This window comes from Takifugu flavidus, chromosome 3 (genome assembly GCF_003711565.1).
Source record: "Takifugu flavidus isolate HTHZ2018 chromosome 3, ASM371156v2, whole genome shotgun sequence".
Classification (NCBI taxonomy): domain Eukaryota; kingdom Metazoa; phylum Chordata; class Actinopteri; order Tetraodontiformes; family Tetraodontidae; genus Takifugu; species Takifugu flavidus.
Window position 1 is genome coordinate 7,966,923 of NC_079522.1, and position 15,454 is coordinate 7,982,376.

General features: G+C 40.3%; 1 protein-coding gene across 8 annotated transcripts in view; it reads left to right on the forward strand.

Moving 5' to 3' along the window:
• nrxn2b (neurexin 2b) overlaps nucleotides 1-15,454 on the forward strand; it is a 460,093-nt gene that overhangs the window by 228,667 nt on the left and 215,972 nt on the right. For all 8 annotated transcript variants that reach the window (XM_057026456.1, XM_057026464.1, XM_057026463.1 and 5 more), the window contains 3 exons: nucleotides 2,216-2,335; nucleotides 2,904-3,285; nucleotides 5,174-5,364. In XM_057026456.1, coding sequence (XP_056882436.1) covers nucleotides 2,216-2,335; nucleotides 2,904-3,285; nucleotides 5,174-5,364 — 693 coding nt within the window. The remainder of the gene's footprint in view (nucleotides 1-2,215; nucleotides 2,336-2,903; nucleotides 3,286-5,173; nucleotides 5,365-15,454) is intronic.

Genomic DNA, 15,454 nt, shown 5'->3' on the forward strand with positions numbered 1-15,454 from the left:
TCCACAACCAGTAGTACTGCCATTGTATCCCAGAAATGGTGCTGTAATACTGAGAGGTCATTCAACAGTCTCATTTTGACAAAAGATCTGTCTCTAAATGTATTTCACATCAATTTGTACAAGCTCATACGCCATTCCTTTGTATTTATTTCACTAGAAGAGGTGCGATGACAGCCCAGAATAGGTGAACAGAGGAGAATAGATTTGAGTGAATGTGGCAATTAGGGAGGAGATGGGATCTAAGTAATAGCCAGGGGTGAATTTAAGATCTACAGTCCTTGTGCACCGCTGAAAAATTCAGTGGTGGCGCATCAGCTGCCTGCATCAGCTGCCTGCATCAGCTGCCTGCATCAGCTGCCTGCATCAGCTGTCTGCATCAGCTGCCTGCATCAGCTGCCTGCTGCGCCACACATTCCAAACCAGTCGCAATTCGTTCCATCAAGAAAACACGTTTCCTGACATGTTCTCTAACCTTCTGTCATCAGCATGTTGTATCTTTATTAATTACTTCTGTCAAGTTTTCCATGCCTGACTGGGCCTCTTTTCATTCTGCTTGTTGCCATTAGCATCAACTAATGTGCTGCAGATCTCTGATATTATCTGCCAGGAGGTTTTGATAAAATGTGCAAGAGAGTGCTGTATGATGCATAATCTATAAGTCATTACTTATAGATTACATTACATTAAGTAATGACTTATAGTACTTTTATAGTACTTTAATTTTACCGCGTAGACACAATACGTTGCCTGGGTGACCATCAGGAGGAGGGTTCTCCCATATGGACCTGGACCTTCTCAAGTCTTTGTTCCTGATAAATAAATGGAGTTTTTAATGCCACTGTTGCCTGTTTGGGGGTCAGATTCTGGGTTTCTGTCAACCAGCTAGAAGCAAATATAATTGTAACAGATGCTATATGAATAAAGCTGAAAGTATTTGAGAGGGTCCAATTTGGTGGCCTCAAGATAGGGTCTCTGTGGCTAGAAGAAGAATCAACACCCCCAAATTAGGGACAATGGTAGAGTGAAGTGCCCTCCCTGGGTCGGTGATGAGATCCTGCCCCAAGTATTTTTGGGTCTTGGTAAGGACTGAGGGAAGAACAGAGCTGAGAGTTCGGCGGATGGATCTGTGCAGCATCAGCAGCGATGCAGATTTTGTGCCAGTCTGCTGAGGAGGAGCTGAGCCAAAAGGCAAAGCTCGTGACTTACAAGTTGATCCACATTCTGACCCTCGCCTCTGGCCATTACCTGTGACTGAAAGGGCAAGGTCACGGACACAAGCTGCTAAAATGAGTTTCCTCCGTTGAATACCTGCGCTCTCCCTCTGGGATAGATTGAGAAGCGCGGTCATCTGGGACATGCTAAGATTTGGAGGAACAGGGGACCAGATGAGGCAGACCCAGATTGAGTTGCTCGGACATCTGATGTCCTAGGAGGCCTACGAGTGAGGTTTTATTGGCGCATCTCACAGAAAGATGCCCCAGAGAAGGTCCAGGACCCACTGGAAGGACTATTTCTCCAAGATGACCTAGGAGCGACCTATTTGGGCTCCTACCTCCACCACCCCACTCGGCAAAATTGCTAGAAGATGGAGGAGTTAAAATATGACATTCCAACCATATGTTTGAAACCAACAAAAGTTTGTACTCTGTCTGACGCAGGTCTTAAAAAATGAAACAGTTCCTTCAAAGATTGAAGCTGGGGGTGAGGAAATATGCGAGGAAAGTTGTTGCTGCATCAGCGAGCATTTCAAACTACTTTCACTGGAAATAGCTAGTTTAACCTCCTACTCCAGCTGCAGAAGAGTTTCCTTTATCCATCAAACTGAGTCTCGAGGATCTGTGAAAAAGGGAAAATGACTTCATATAATGTTTGTAGCACCGCCTCTTCAGTCATTGTCCCCTGTTCTAATCTCCTCCCAGAGCGGCCTCTATCCTTGCTCAAGACATTTCACAGAAACACCGAGCTCTTCCGAAGAATTTTTATTTCATCGAAGCTGCGTCTTTGCGCCCCCCGCCTCCCTCCCTGTTTTCTCTATACTGAGAGAATTGGTGTGCTGTGGTATGAAGGCATTGTCAAACATGCAGGTTTTCTTCTCTTCGGTTGTCTCCAACTGTGTAAAAACGATGCTGGTGTGTGTGGGCGGTGTGAGTGGCACAGCGTTCCCCTTTGTGTAATTTATGATTTTTAATCCCCTCCCTCCCCTCCTCCATGACAGGCAAAGGACCGGAGATGCTGTTTGCAGGGCAGAAGCTGAATGACAATGAGTGGCACACTGTGAAGGTGGTGCGACGAGGCAAGAGTCTGCAGCTGTCTGTAGATAACGTCACAGTGGAAGGTAAGATGTGTTTAGAGGCTTTGGGGGGGATTAAGTGGGTATGAGAGCATGAGGGGAAGCAATAACTTATCACCATTTCTCCAGGATTCCATTATTAACAGTATCAGCAGATCTATACAGCAGATGTATAAGGCGTGTTTTGAAAAATAAAAAAAAGTTTTGCGTTCCACAATGTGAAATTGAAATTAAGATTTACTAAACAAAGAGGAATGCCTATTTTATGGAAACAGAACAAGACTTTCTGGATTTGTCTGGCATCCCGAAGCTGAATTGTAGGTCACTGGACCATAAAAATCCAATAACGGGGATTAATCAGTTTAATCTTAATAATCCGAACAAATGCGGTTAAATGTACTTCAGGCGATAACCCAAGCACACCGAATCAGTCAATTATTGGATTTCTTTTAGAATGACATCAGTTTTCAACATACTGCTTTGTTTAACTTCTTTTCACTCCAGTGTTTCAGAATTTCTTTGCAAAAAAACCTTAAAACTGCTCACTTACAGGAGATCGTTCCTAACAAACTCCTTTTTCTTATTTCTTACCTAATGTGTACTTTCTCCACAGGCCAGATGACCGGTGCCCACACAAGGCTTGAGTTCCACAACATCGAGACGGGCATTATGACTGAGCGCCGCTTTATTTCAATGGTGCCCTCCAACTTCATCGGGCATCTTCAGGGCCTGAGTTTCAACGGGGTGCCTTATTTAGACCAGTGCAAAAATGGAGACATCTCCTACTGTGAACTCAATGCCCGCTTCGGCATGCGCCACATCATTGCAGATCCTGTGACGTTTCGAACAAAGGGCAGCTACTTGGCTTTGGCAACGCTACAAGCTTATGCCTCCATGCACCTCTTTTTTCAGTTCAAAACCACCACACCTGATGGCCTGATTCTCTTTAACTCTGGAGACGGGAGCGACTTCATTGTTGTGGAACTTGTAAAGGGGTGAGTCACAGAAACAGAAAAAAATCATTTTTATTATTAGGTAGACCAGGTCAATTGAAAAATAGTATCTTTTTACGGGACCCATACATGGTTGTTATTAAATGTCTCTATGGCAGGGGTTCACGAATCCAGTTCTTGAGGGCCACAGGTGAGCTGGGTATCTGTCCTACGAGGTAGAAAATGCTTCCTCCAAGGAATGTTGGATACCAGGATGACTTGATGTCTACCTGGTAGAACAGAAAACCCAGCTTATCTGTGACCCTCAGGTACTGGGTTTTGGGCGCCCTTGCTCTGGGACGTCAACCTGGTTTTACACATATGAATGGAACTTGTCATAACCTGTTCAAAAAGTCTCTTGGAGCCATGCTGTAAAGCCAACCTGAAGTCTGCCATTTTAAACTCAAAATGTGGTTTTAGCTCGATTTTTAAATTGTACTTTAACAAACGAGATTTGTGACCACCCCAATGCGCCAGCCACCCAAGATGAGGGGCAGTGCTGAGGGGCTTCTTCTGATTGCTAGCTGGGTAAAGGAGGAGAAAATGAGAAAATAGGGAAAAGTGAAGACAGAACGAGGATGCATTAATAAATACTGTAGACATAACATTTTATATTAGTGTTTTATTGAAAAGCTAAAACTACGGCACTCAGTGTGGCAGAGAGTTAGCAACGTCTGTAGCTATAGAATTATAAACTTCATCAAATCGTTAGGTGTTGGTCTTGAAATTGAGGAAAGTATCTGTAGCTGGATAAGGATTAGGAATTGGACTGCAAGTAAACTGGCACTAAGAGAATAGAGCTGTTTCCTGGGACAATAAGCTGCTATCATCTTCTCCAGACATGGAATTTTGCTCCTAGATGTTCAATATTATTTCCATTCTGGCCATTACTGCATAAAAGGATAACCAAATTGGGTAATTTCTTTCTTTTTTTGGAGGGGATTCCATTAATTAGTCGCTGTTAACATGATGCATACTCTGGACCAGGGAAACATTATTCACACTTTCTAAAGCATACTCAACAAAGCCAACATAAATCCTAAACTGGTTTGAACTGTATCACCTGCAAAGCTCTATTCCTAATTACTAGATGAAAAAGAGGCTTTTGCTTACGCAAGCCTATCGCACTTCCTGTTGCGCTCTTTATTCAGCCATGAATAACACAAAAGCCCGAACAGCCTCTGCAACACAAAAGGCGGCAGGATGCATAAAAGAATTAGGATCAAGGTAGTGGGAAACACACACACACACACGCACACCTTGAATTAAACAGCTACAATAGCCTTAAAATAAAACACAAAAGACAGCCATGTTTGTGCAAAGGCGGGAATCGTGTCACCTCACCTGCCACCGGGCTAAGAGAAGATTTTACATGAAAGCAAGTTTTTGTGTCTGAGTGAACAATAAACTAATGTTTTTATTTAAACGAAAATGATGCGTCATAAACATTCAAGCATAATTTGGGCCTTTATGTAATCTGGGCATTCTAAGTGATATTACAGGGATAGGCCGAGTCCAAAATCACACTCCTACTCCCTTTTCAACATCAATATTAGCTGAATTTTTTTAATTTACTCACTTACCGAACTTACCTCCACACACTCGGTGGTCATTCGTTCATGTATTCCTATACATGATATATATTAATAATTAGTATTGTTTGTAGCTTCTCATATGCAACTGCAAAGGATGACATTAGTTAGTGGACATCAGTTGTACACTACTTTTCCTAATGCATTAGGAGGGACGTTGAGTCCAAATAGGGTAGGTGACACATACTCAACACACAGACAGCCCTACACAATAGCGTAATCATTAGTGAGCACACTATTTACGGAAAGGGGTCATTTTCAGAGAAATGTCACACGCTTCCTCTTACTTTCTCTTTCAGGTATGTCCACTATGTCTTCGATCTCGGCAACGGGCCGTCGCTGATGAAAGGCAACTCGGACAAGCCACTTAACGACAACCAGTGGCACAATGTTGTGGTGTCCCGGGATGCAAACAATGTACATACGCTCAAGATTGACTCGCGTACCGTTACTCAGCACTCCAATGGCGCCCGCAACCTGGACCTCAAAGGTAAATGAATGGTTATCAGGGGTCAGAAAGAAAAAAAATAATTTGTTTTGGTATGACCTTTAACGTATAGCAGCTTGAATCTGGAGCAAGTTAAATACATTGTTACCAAAATGGTCATTCGAGAGGTATAAGATTTTAGTGACCGCTTTTACTTATTGCTCCCAAGCACGTAAATACTTCCAACTTAACATTTTCTTCTGCGGTGAAAGTAAATTGTGTTTCATTAATAAAATTAGCTGGTTTTATTAGCCTACCTTACCTGCTCCACAAATAGGTCCGTGTCAAACGGCCTAAAGAAAAATGAGCAAGTGTTTAAATGAGTGTTTTTAAAAAAAAAAAAAAAAAAACCTCAACAAAAGCACAACAGTCCTATTAAAAAAACAAACATATTTTGTCATTAAAATCTCAAGGCCCACAGGTAGTTATGTTTCCCTTAGTAGCAAATGGCAGCACGATGCACTTGGGGAAACAAAGAGAATTACACTCTAAACTAAATATGGGGTGAGCGGACACTGGGTAAAATAAAACGTGACAAATGCCTGGAAGCATCTGTGTCTCACATTGTCTTCACCTTGAGAGATAATACCCAACCTTTCAGCAGATGTTAGCTTTGCAGGGACGGGGCAATAACAGAGCAATATCCTGGAACAATTGCCATCACAATATGAGCCGAGCCACACCACATACCTAGCACAAAGATAAACTTACAAAACAATGTCATCCCTTTTTTTGGATCCTTGCTGTTGCTTGACAACATTAAGTTGCAATTAAATTGACTTTTTTAATTTAAAAAGACATCTTGTTCATCTTTTTGAAATTATATGCGATGTGAATGGGATTGTGGGAAACTGTCAGAATTACCCTGGTTTCTGTTTATCGGATTGCTCAACAGCAATTAGAGGTGCATCCTGGGAAGATTTACGATGTTGGTGTGCACACAAAGGTCACATTGGAGTGTCCCAGAGTTTAAGGTGCCCTTGTGGCTACAGGCACTTATTGTGTGAGACACATCAAAAGAGTGAGGCTGCAAGTTGAAGGAGGGTCTTTTTGACGGGTCATTCCTTTATGTAGTGAAGGGAGACCCCAACATTTGGACACATACTCCCGTTTCGACCAAGTACTACCACGATTCTAATGTGTTACTACACTAAGTGCTGCCTGATGTAATCTGCAACTCCAAATCCAGATATGTGCAAATATTTTTACATTTCTTCTACCTATGAATAAGGCTATTAGGCTAGCATGCAGTGTAATTTTTGGAGGAGATAAGTCTGTCAGGGTTTTATAACATATTTGTAATGTGATATTGATGTCATGTCCCATCGTGCACAATCGATGAATCAAAATTGCACAGGCAGGGCAGCAAACCTTTAATTTCCCACATTATATTAGATAAATTGATGTCTTTAATCAGAAGGGTCTTTTTTTTTATCAATAGCGTCTCTCCAGAACTCTGTCAATCATCTCTCGGATTAGACAGGAGAATCACTAAGAGACAATGTCAATGAGGATCTTTAGTAGAGTGCTTGTTTCCTATTTTCTTCTTTTATCCATTTTAATTTCCTCATCAGATAAATATACGTCAATAACCTAAGGCACAACTTCACGTACTGTGTCAAAGTGCTTGGTTCCACAACACTAAAGATAGACTACTGCAAGACTGTAAAATATGTGTGTAAACAGTACCACTAAATATTGTGTGTCAAAAAACATACTTGATGACACACATCTCGATGAAACACACTTTCCAAAACATGCTGGGAAATTCCTCCCACCTACAAACGCGCTCCAGTAGGATTCCAGTTCGTTTTCCTTTGTTCAAGCATACTGCTGACCCACATGAAGCTAGAGGAAAGTTAAGTACTACAGGTAATGTAGAGACCCAAATAAACCAGTATTAAAACATGTAAAATAACAAAATGTTGTTTTGCCCTCTGGCAATATGACAGCAGCTTTTGTCTGTGAATTCTAACATCACACACCTAATAACAAATAATGTCAAACTCATGTTGATAACAAAAAAAGTCACCCAAGTGAGGAGTCATGGCCTCCCTTTTCGAGCACAATGAGTATTTTCTCCGCAATATGTAGCAAATAAAAGGGCAAACACCCAGTGTAACACCACTCTGCAACAATATTGTTGCTCAAGTCCCTTTTCACATAATTTGTTTTAATTCAAATTTGAACATGTCAAGCTAACCTGACACTTGACTGTTTTACATATTTCAAGTTCTATATTCGCATTCTCCTGCTTTTCCCGAGTTCCCACCTGTCACAATATATTAAGATTAGTCCAATTTTTGGGTGTTCTTGACACCTTAGTGAAATGACACAGCATTCTTAGCAATGTTGGGACATTCTTATACTCTATTTTGTCTGCTTTGTTCACCGATTACACAACAGCTCTAACAACCTTAAAGCGGATGTTGAATACAGGATTTCTTTTCTTTCCACATGGGCATGCAAAGAACTCTTTATGGGCTTTTGTGATTGCTGAGCATCCGCAAACAAAGCTCGGCCATCGACCACAGGAGAAATGGCAACAAGACATTTCTCAGAATCTCTTTCCTCCGTTTTAACAGCATTTATGCTGGCATTTCAAAGAAAAAAGGCCCTCAATTTTCCAGGCTTTATCTGCGTAATTGCCCAGAGAAAATGGGGGAAAATAGGTTTTGTGCTCCCTGTTGTCTGTTTCTTTCGTTTTGGGCATACAAAAATCTTCAAGGCATCCCTCCCTGTCAGCTGAAATATAGCGAAGGAGGATTTCAGAGCCCCCATTTAAAAGCAGAACACATGTCTCAGGAGAAGATGTTGAACATGTGCTATACTGGGACTACAGCTCTATCAGAACTGGGTTTACCATGTGACAGAAAATGGAAAGGAACTATATATATATGAGCTTAGGCCAGCCTCAGTCAGTGTACCTTTTGCTTCTCTAGCACAATTTTACCAAAACATGTTTAGAGCTATTTGTTTATATGGGTCAAAAACCCTTAAGATATTTTGTTTTGTGAGTTAATAATGATCCTTTTCCACAATAAAAAGGCTGGGATGAAATGTCTTCACTCACTTTTTTTTTTAGCTTTCAGAACCAAGCAGAATACAGCTTAATGTTAAAAGGCCTCATCCTTAAATCACTTTAATGCACTGACTCATTACCAGTCCATTTAACCAGTTATAAAAACCTTTTCAGAGGTGCTTTTTTATAGTGGCACCTCACAAAATGCATTCACAACAAAAGGGAACCAAGTCTTTAATTATCTAATAAAAAGCCTCCTCTCTGTCGTGGAGTCCCCACATTCAAGTGTAGCTTTTTTCTTTTGTTTTCTTGATATCCTGAGAAGTTAACCAGTAAGTAACTTCAACATAAAAGCTTATTATGTTATTTATTGAGACTATTATATATATTCAGATCAAATAAAACACAAATATAATAGAATAATGGTTCAGGGATGGTTAAATGACTGCAATAATGATTTTAAGTGTTACATTTATCTCCAACTTCTCGACAATAAGGCTTTCAGGTGATGGGGTCCATCCAACTTGCAGGACTTTTAATGCTACCTTCGCACTGCTAGCCCATGTAGACTGAATCCGACCCCCCCCCCCCCCCCCCCCCATGTGGCCCAGGTCTGAATGTTGTCACAACAGTGTGAAAAGTAAAACACACGTCAAATCTGATCTTTTTGAATCGGATTGGTGCTTTCACGTGGTTTGAATGATTGAATTTAATTGGAATTCATTGCGACCTTGATGTCAGTTTTGTTCGTGGTTCGTCATGATTATGTGCTGGCAGAAGGGGCTGCGCAGCAAAAAACCATGGAGAACAGCAGCGACGGCAGCAGTCACAGGAGGAACTGAGACGTCTGACACCTTGAAAGTACTGGCCTAGGCTATTTTCGACCACTGGCCTCAGAAAAACTATACCTGGGTTTAATCATGATTGTAGCACTTAGTACAGGATGGACAGGGGCTTATTTATATTAATTTCTTAATGTTAGTTATGCCAATAGATTATCATTAATTTAGTTGGATGCACGGATAGTTATTTGATTAAATTAGGGGTTTATGTGATAATTGGCTAATGATTTCTGATGCAAATCCATTTTAGTGCTGCATTTTTTGGATAACATCTACAAAATATTAAGTTTAGAATTTGTTGCATAAACTGATTTTTTTATTTATTTAATGATTCGTTAATAGTCATGCAATGACAAAAAAAAATTATGGGTAACAACAAATACAGAATGTACAGCTGTACATTTTTCAAGCTGAGGCATAACTCAGCGCAATATCGAGACGTCTGAAGGTGGTTTCTAATGAGCTCAACCTGAGACAACATTAAATGTCTTGTTTTCCAACAAAAGCAAAACAAATCGCCCGAAATTGCAATACAATGTGTGTTTTGGCTCGGGGATAGGTGGAGGTGTGTAAAGGAGGAGAAAACGATGAGCAAGGAACGCAGAATTTAACAAGCTGTTCTTCTGCCAAGAGTGAGAACTGAGATTAGATGTTTGATCATTCATTTTACTTCTGTCGACATGAAACCCAGTGTATGACGAACCGATGAAAAATGTGTTCTAAACCTGTCAAAAAGCTGTAAACCTCAGCGTGCCACATGAGACTAGGCATAACAGCCATTTCAAAAACCTTACCTACTTCCCTAACTGAGTATCTAACTTGCTATCTAACCAACTCACTATTTTTTGGGTTTTTTCCTTGAAAATATTTTTAACTCTGCTGGCCTGACACATCTGAATCCAACATCTAAAAATCAGTAGTTATCACTCTCCAACAATCAACACTGATTACCTAGTGATGTACATTTACTGGAGATGAACACATTTCAGGCTTGAGCTAACCAGAACATCTTGTACCGTTCCAGTCCAACTGGCCTGGATACATGTAGAAGTAGATCAACTTTCAATCACATTATCTGTGCGTTATAACTGATAATGTATAAAGTGTCTTTTCTGACATTCAGACTATTTCTCAGTATATGTTGGTTGAACCCCCTCAACAGAACCTCAAACTCTCATATGATTTTACAAAATTATTTATGTTTTTAGCATAATGGATTAGACTTGGGCCGCAGCAAATTTTTGCTTGGTAGGACGGAAAACCCCACTAAATTGCAACCCTCAAGGGCCGGGTTTGGAAACCATTGATATAGGGGGTTTCAGTCTTTGTTCAAGGGCTCCAAGGCAATGAAAATTTCCCAGCACAATCGGAAAATTCCGTTGCCTTTTACAGCCCACGTTCTGAGTTTTGGTTCACAACAGGGAGAAACCCTCTCCAGCTCTCGGTTCAGTTTCCAACACACTGTTCATTGTCAAAAATTCAAGATGAAGCATTTGGAATTGAAAAATTAGGGTGCATATAAATGGATAGCTCTCTCTCAGTTCTCCCAGTCCTCTGACAAAGCGCTTACTCAAACTGATGGGCCAATAAAAAAAGGGCTGATTTCACTAATTGCCCCATGTTATGTTAAAAAGATAAGCTCTGCACTAAAGACAGACACTAAAACATCCACACAATGTTAAGGTGTTGACGAGAAATGGAAAAGATTGAAAAATTGCACCATTCCAAAAGTTCTAACCATTGTAAAAGCATTGGCATTAGCATTGATTAGCTAAAAGCTAAAGGCTGCAGAAAGAAGCAGTGCTGATTGATGCTCTCTATTATTGAACTATTTTAGATCTCTGCTTACTATTAATTGATTTTACCTAAAGAGAAAAGAAAAACTGAAGCTAATTGGCCACTTTCAGTTTTATGTGCAGATATTTTGTCTGACTTCAATCGACCATAACCTCCTGGGGCCTTCGGTGTTCCCTCTATGGTTTTACTGAACGAGATAACATCAGGGGCTTCATGCAGGTCCCTTTACTCAAGGTCTGTAGTCTCACGCTTTTCAGAGCGTGACCTTCTCATAATCTCATCCACCACACCTCGAATGTCTCGAGCACGGAAAAGCATCATGCAACCCTCGACAAGAACACCCCTATACATTCAGGAGAGCGTGAGGCGCCCCTTTCTAGTTGGATCAAATACCCATCAGTAAAAACACAAAACTTAGTCGGTCTGAAAATAAACTTTTCAACACTTTTCAATTGTTATTTTAAAATACCACTGGCATCAAACGATAAGGATATATAGGTGAATTTGAAATTTTAATCTTTTATAACCCTTTATAAACTATCATGATATAAATGATACACATTTTTCCTTATGTTTTATTTATCTTTTATGTTATGGGAGCAGAGAATTGATGTTAAGAGCTACTATTCCACCAACAGGTTCAGAATAGATTCAAGAAAACAAAATACATAAAATGATTTATATATATAAAATATATTTAAACAATATATAAATATATGAAAACCAAAACCTTAAACATGGTCATCTGTGTGGTTTGCACATCAATATTCCTGAAATTTTTTATTAAAAACAGGCCAAAGAGTGGGTGAAATAATTTCAAAATTATTTACTACATTTAGCTTCGAATTTCATTAGTCAGACGTGGCCTCACCTCCAGCCACTTCTCATAGTTTTTCTTCTTTTGTTTCATTTTGTGTTCAAGCCAGTGTTCTTCCACACATAACACCATATTTTAAGTATCTTGGTGAGTCAGAGAAGTACTGCCTTCTACTACGCACTTTTCAGGGAACATTTTGCATTGGGTTACCCAGAGTTTTCCCCGGCTCATTTTGAAGGTAAAATTTACTGGATGGGAAAAGTCTTTATTTGAAAAGTTTGGACAGGGTGACCTCCAGGAAGTGCCTCCATTTGTCCAACCTGCAGCCTTACTCAATTTTCTTAAGAATCATCTTTAGTTCCACAGTCGGCCAGTATTTGCACATCAGAGGCTTCCCAATGGTGTTACCTGAAGAAATCAATTTGGAAGTGTGGTCTGCCAGTTTTTGCATTCAACCTCTGTCAGGTAATATTCCGATAACAATTTGGAAAAAGAACCTGACCTGTGCTGCAATTTGATGTAGATTAAGCAAAAACAGCAGTAAGGAGCTGAGCTGAAGAGAAAAGGCAGTGAGAAGAAAACAAATGGAGGCAGATTGGAGAGGGAACGATGGTGACTGAGCGCAACTAAAACCAAGAGCTAAACAGTGTCAAAGAAAAAGGACTCTACATAAAGAAGGGAATCATAAAGTGTGTGTAATGACAGTTGTGTGAATAACTACTAAGTAATAAAACATGTTGCCAGATTTTTCCATGCCAAGGCTCCCCCAGATTTTAGCTTCTAGCCGGAGAACACACATACAAACCCACAGAACCCACACAATACTTCAAAATGTGTTGAAAATTCAGCTTTTACAGTGTATTTTCTTAATTTTATTCACTAATCTCTCCTGCCTCATAATACCAATACTTTAGTTTTTTGTTTTCCATGCCAGGGCTGTTTGTCTGTTACTTGGGACTTATTCTTTTCAAAAACCCACCCATTCTTTCCACCAGCTACAGAGCAACAGATTATGCCACCAAGAATGGTTTTGACAGGCTGGAAATTTGAAATACTGTACAATGTAAAATAATATTCTGAATCATTATAATATTTAAAAAAACAGAAATTTCTATTTTTTTGTTTTTTCCCTCTTCATCTTCCCTCCGGTTTTCTGAGGCCCCCTTAGTGCACCTGGCGGCCACTTAGGGGACTGCGCCCCTCACTTTTAAAATCAGTGTTCTAAAGCAACTGGCGATTTGCATGTGACATACATTCATGTTGAAACAATGGATCTGTGTCATGCGATAAGCACATTGGACAACAATTCTGTCACAGATTAAAGTAACTTTTTTCATTTAAAAAAATAATCTTTTTCTCACAGAAGTCAAAGAAGAACCTTTTTTAACTGTTTAGATTTTTGTCTGTTCCTTCTGTTTTAGTTTAACAGTGTTTACAGAGCTATTGTGATGGAAGGATTGAGCATGCACCTGTGTGTATCCTGTCTTCTATTTAGCCTCATTCCCTTCATTGCAGCTATGCTATTGCAATCATGGTGCACCCAAATCCAAAACAAAGACAAGAGCTTGCTTAATTATACATGTGATTTGTTACCATTTAATTAACCCGTAAGCGGTTTCAACGATTATTTTCTAACACCAGTCCTCTTGTCGTGGCATCCTCCTGGATCAGAGAGCCTCGGTAATTAGCAATCACATGATTACTGCATCTTCCCGCCATTGTTTCGTCCCTGCCTATGAGACAAGCAGCAAAATTCAAGACCCGTCTGGGTTTGTTTTGCGTTTCGCCTCAGTAGTCATGCAATTTCTGCCAGTTAAACCAAGGACAGAAGGGAAGGTAACTCCATAAAGATGGATGACAGATGCAGAGTTTATTAATAAAGCGGTTTATGAAACTGGTTTGTTTTCCAAGGAGTTGGCAGGAGACAGAAGGATATTATTTAGCCATCAAGGGCAATTTGTCAACTGTTCATAGCCTCAATTTATATATAAAAAAAAAATGTTGCGTTTTGGATTGTTTTTAATATTTTATTACTGTTGACGTTTGAAATTTCAAGCTGTGTGATGGGGAAAAAACTTTAATTATTCAAATAATTATAACCGAAACATTTTTAAGGATGGTCATTGAGGTTGTGGGTTGTTCCAATCAGCAAATCTGCAAAATTATCAATAAATAAAATAAATCCCAGGGCTCTACTCTTCTGTACCCCTCATTGGCTGTTGAATCACTACCCACGTCTCCCATGGCTCATAGACCATAGTTCTGGTCTTGGGGGTCGGGATTTAAAGACATTTAAAAATGTGGACTGCAGCGTGCAAATGTGTAATCACCGTGTTACTTCAGTCTTTTCGAAAGCCCTTGTGCGGGTTGTATCGTGTCGTCCCATTGCTTCCCAGTGGCCCCTGAGAAGTCATTACGGGACCGTTAGAGAGGGTTGGCTGATCTCGGAGAGACTGTACAGTAATTGGTCCGATTTACTGAATTTATCTGAGCTCGTGAGCCTGGGGTGCATTCGTCATCACTGCTGCAGTAGCGGCCACGCTGGGACACGGAGACTGGAGCAAAAATGTGTACTCTTCACTTTAACCGGCTCGCTGTAAACCAGTAACACCAGTAACATGTCGTTGTCATATCAGACCAACCAATCTTCAGCCCCTTTTTCGTGGCCCACTCCCTCAGTCAGGATGCACAGATTCTTGGTTGTGTTTTTCTGTCCTTGACCGTTTTGGTTTAAAAAATCCTAAAAGGGCTGAACTGGCCGACAAAATATCTTTTATGGTCGCCATGGCACCAAGGTCACAACCAGAGCAAAATGATGACAAAAACGGGACCAATCTTAAAACCCAAATTTTTCTCTGCCTGCAAAACATGATTTCATTCCATGATGTTCATAAAATAGGCCTACGGTCGCTCTGAGCTCAAAACATGTCAGATCAAGTGAGCTGAAATAGGAATATGATCTTGACATACACAAACACGAAAACAGGACCCTGAAAAAACTCATGACACTCGAGTGCTGGTGAATGCACCAGTAAATTTTATATGGAAAAAAAGACATTTTTGTGCAAAATGTTGCTCAGATGTGTTCAAATCATGCAGTCTAATGCAGGCAGAGCTAATAATAGCTGCGTTATATGTTAGTAATAGATCTCCGTGGTGGTTCTTTAATAAGCTCTAATGGATGCTGCACAGAAACCTGAAGACAGGAGTGAGCAACTGCAGAAATCTGTAATTCAGATTAAACCAATCACAGCACAATAAGAGCCAGGGTCTTTGGCCGTGCCTGCAATGCATGTTTATTAATTTCCTCCAACCGTTAAGTCCACCGATAAGCAGCACGCCTCGCGCCTTGGTGTGTTTCAGCCCAGCCTGCAACTTTCTCTCATTCCTTAAGTCTTTTCAGGTTTGTCCTTTGCTTAATAACTCTGCGCTAATAATTCTGCGTCTCCTAAATGGTCCCCGCAGCTCAGGCACATCAGTCAGCTGGACAGCTAATGAATTTGTTCTATTGATTATATTATGATGGAACCTTGGCTGGGAAATATGAAGTGTCAAGCACTCATTAATTCTGGGGAGAAGTCGACAAACATCATCGACTCATTCCATTACACAAAG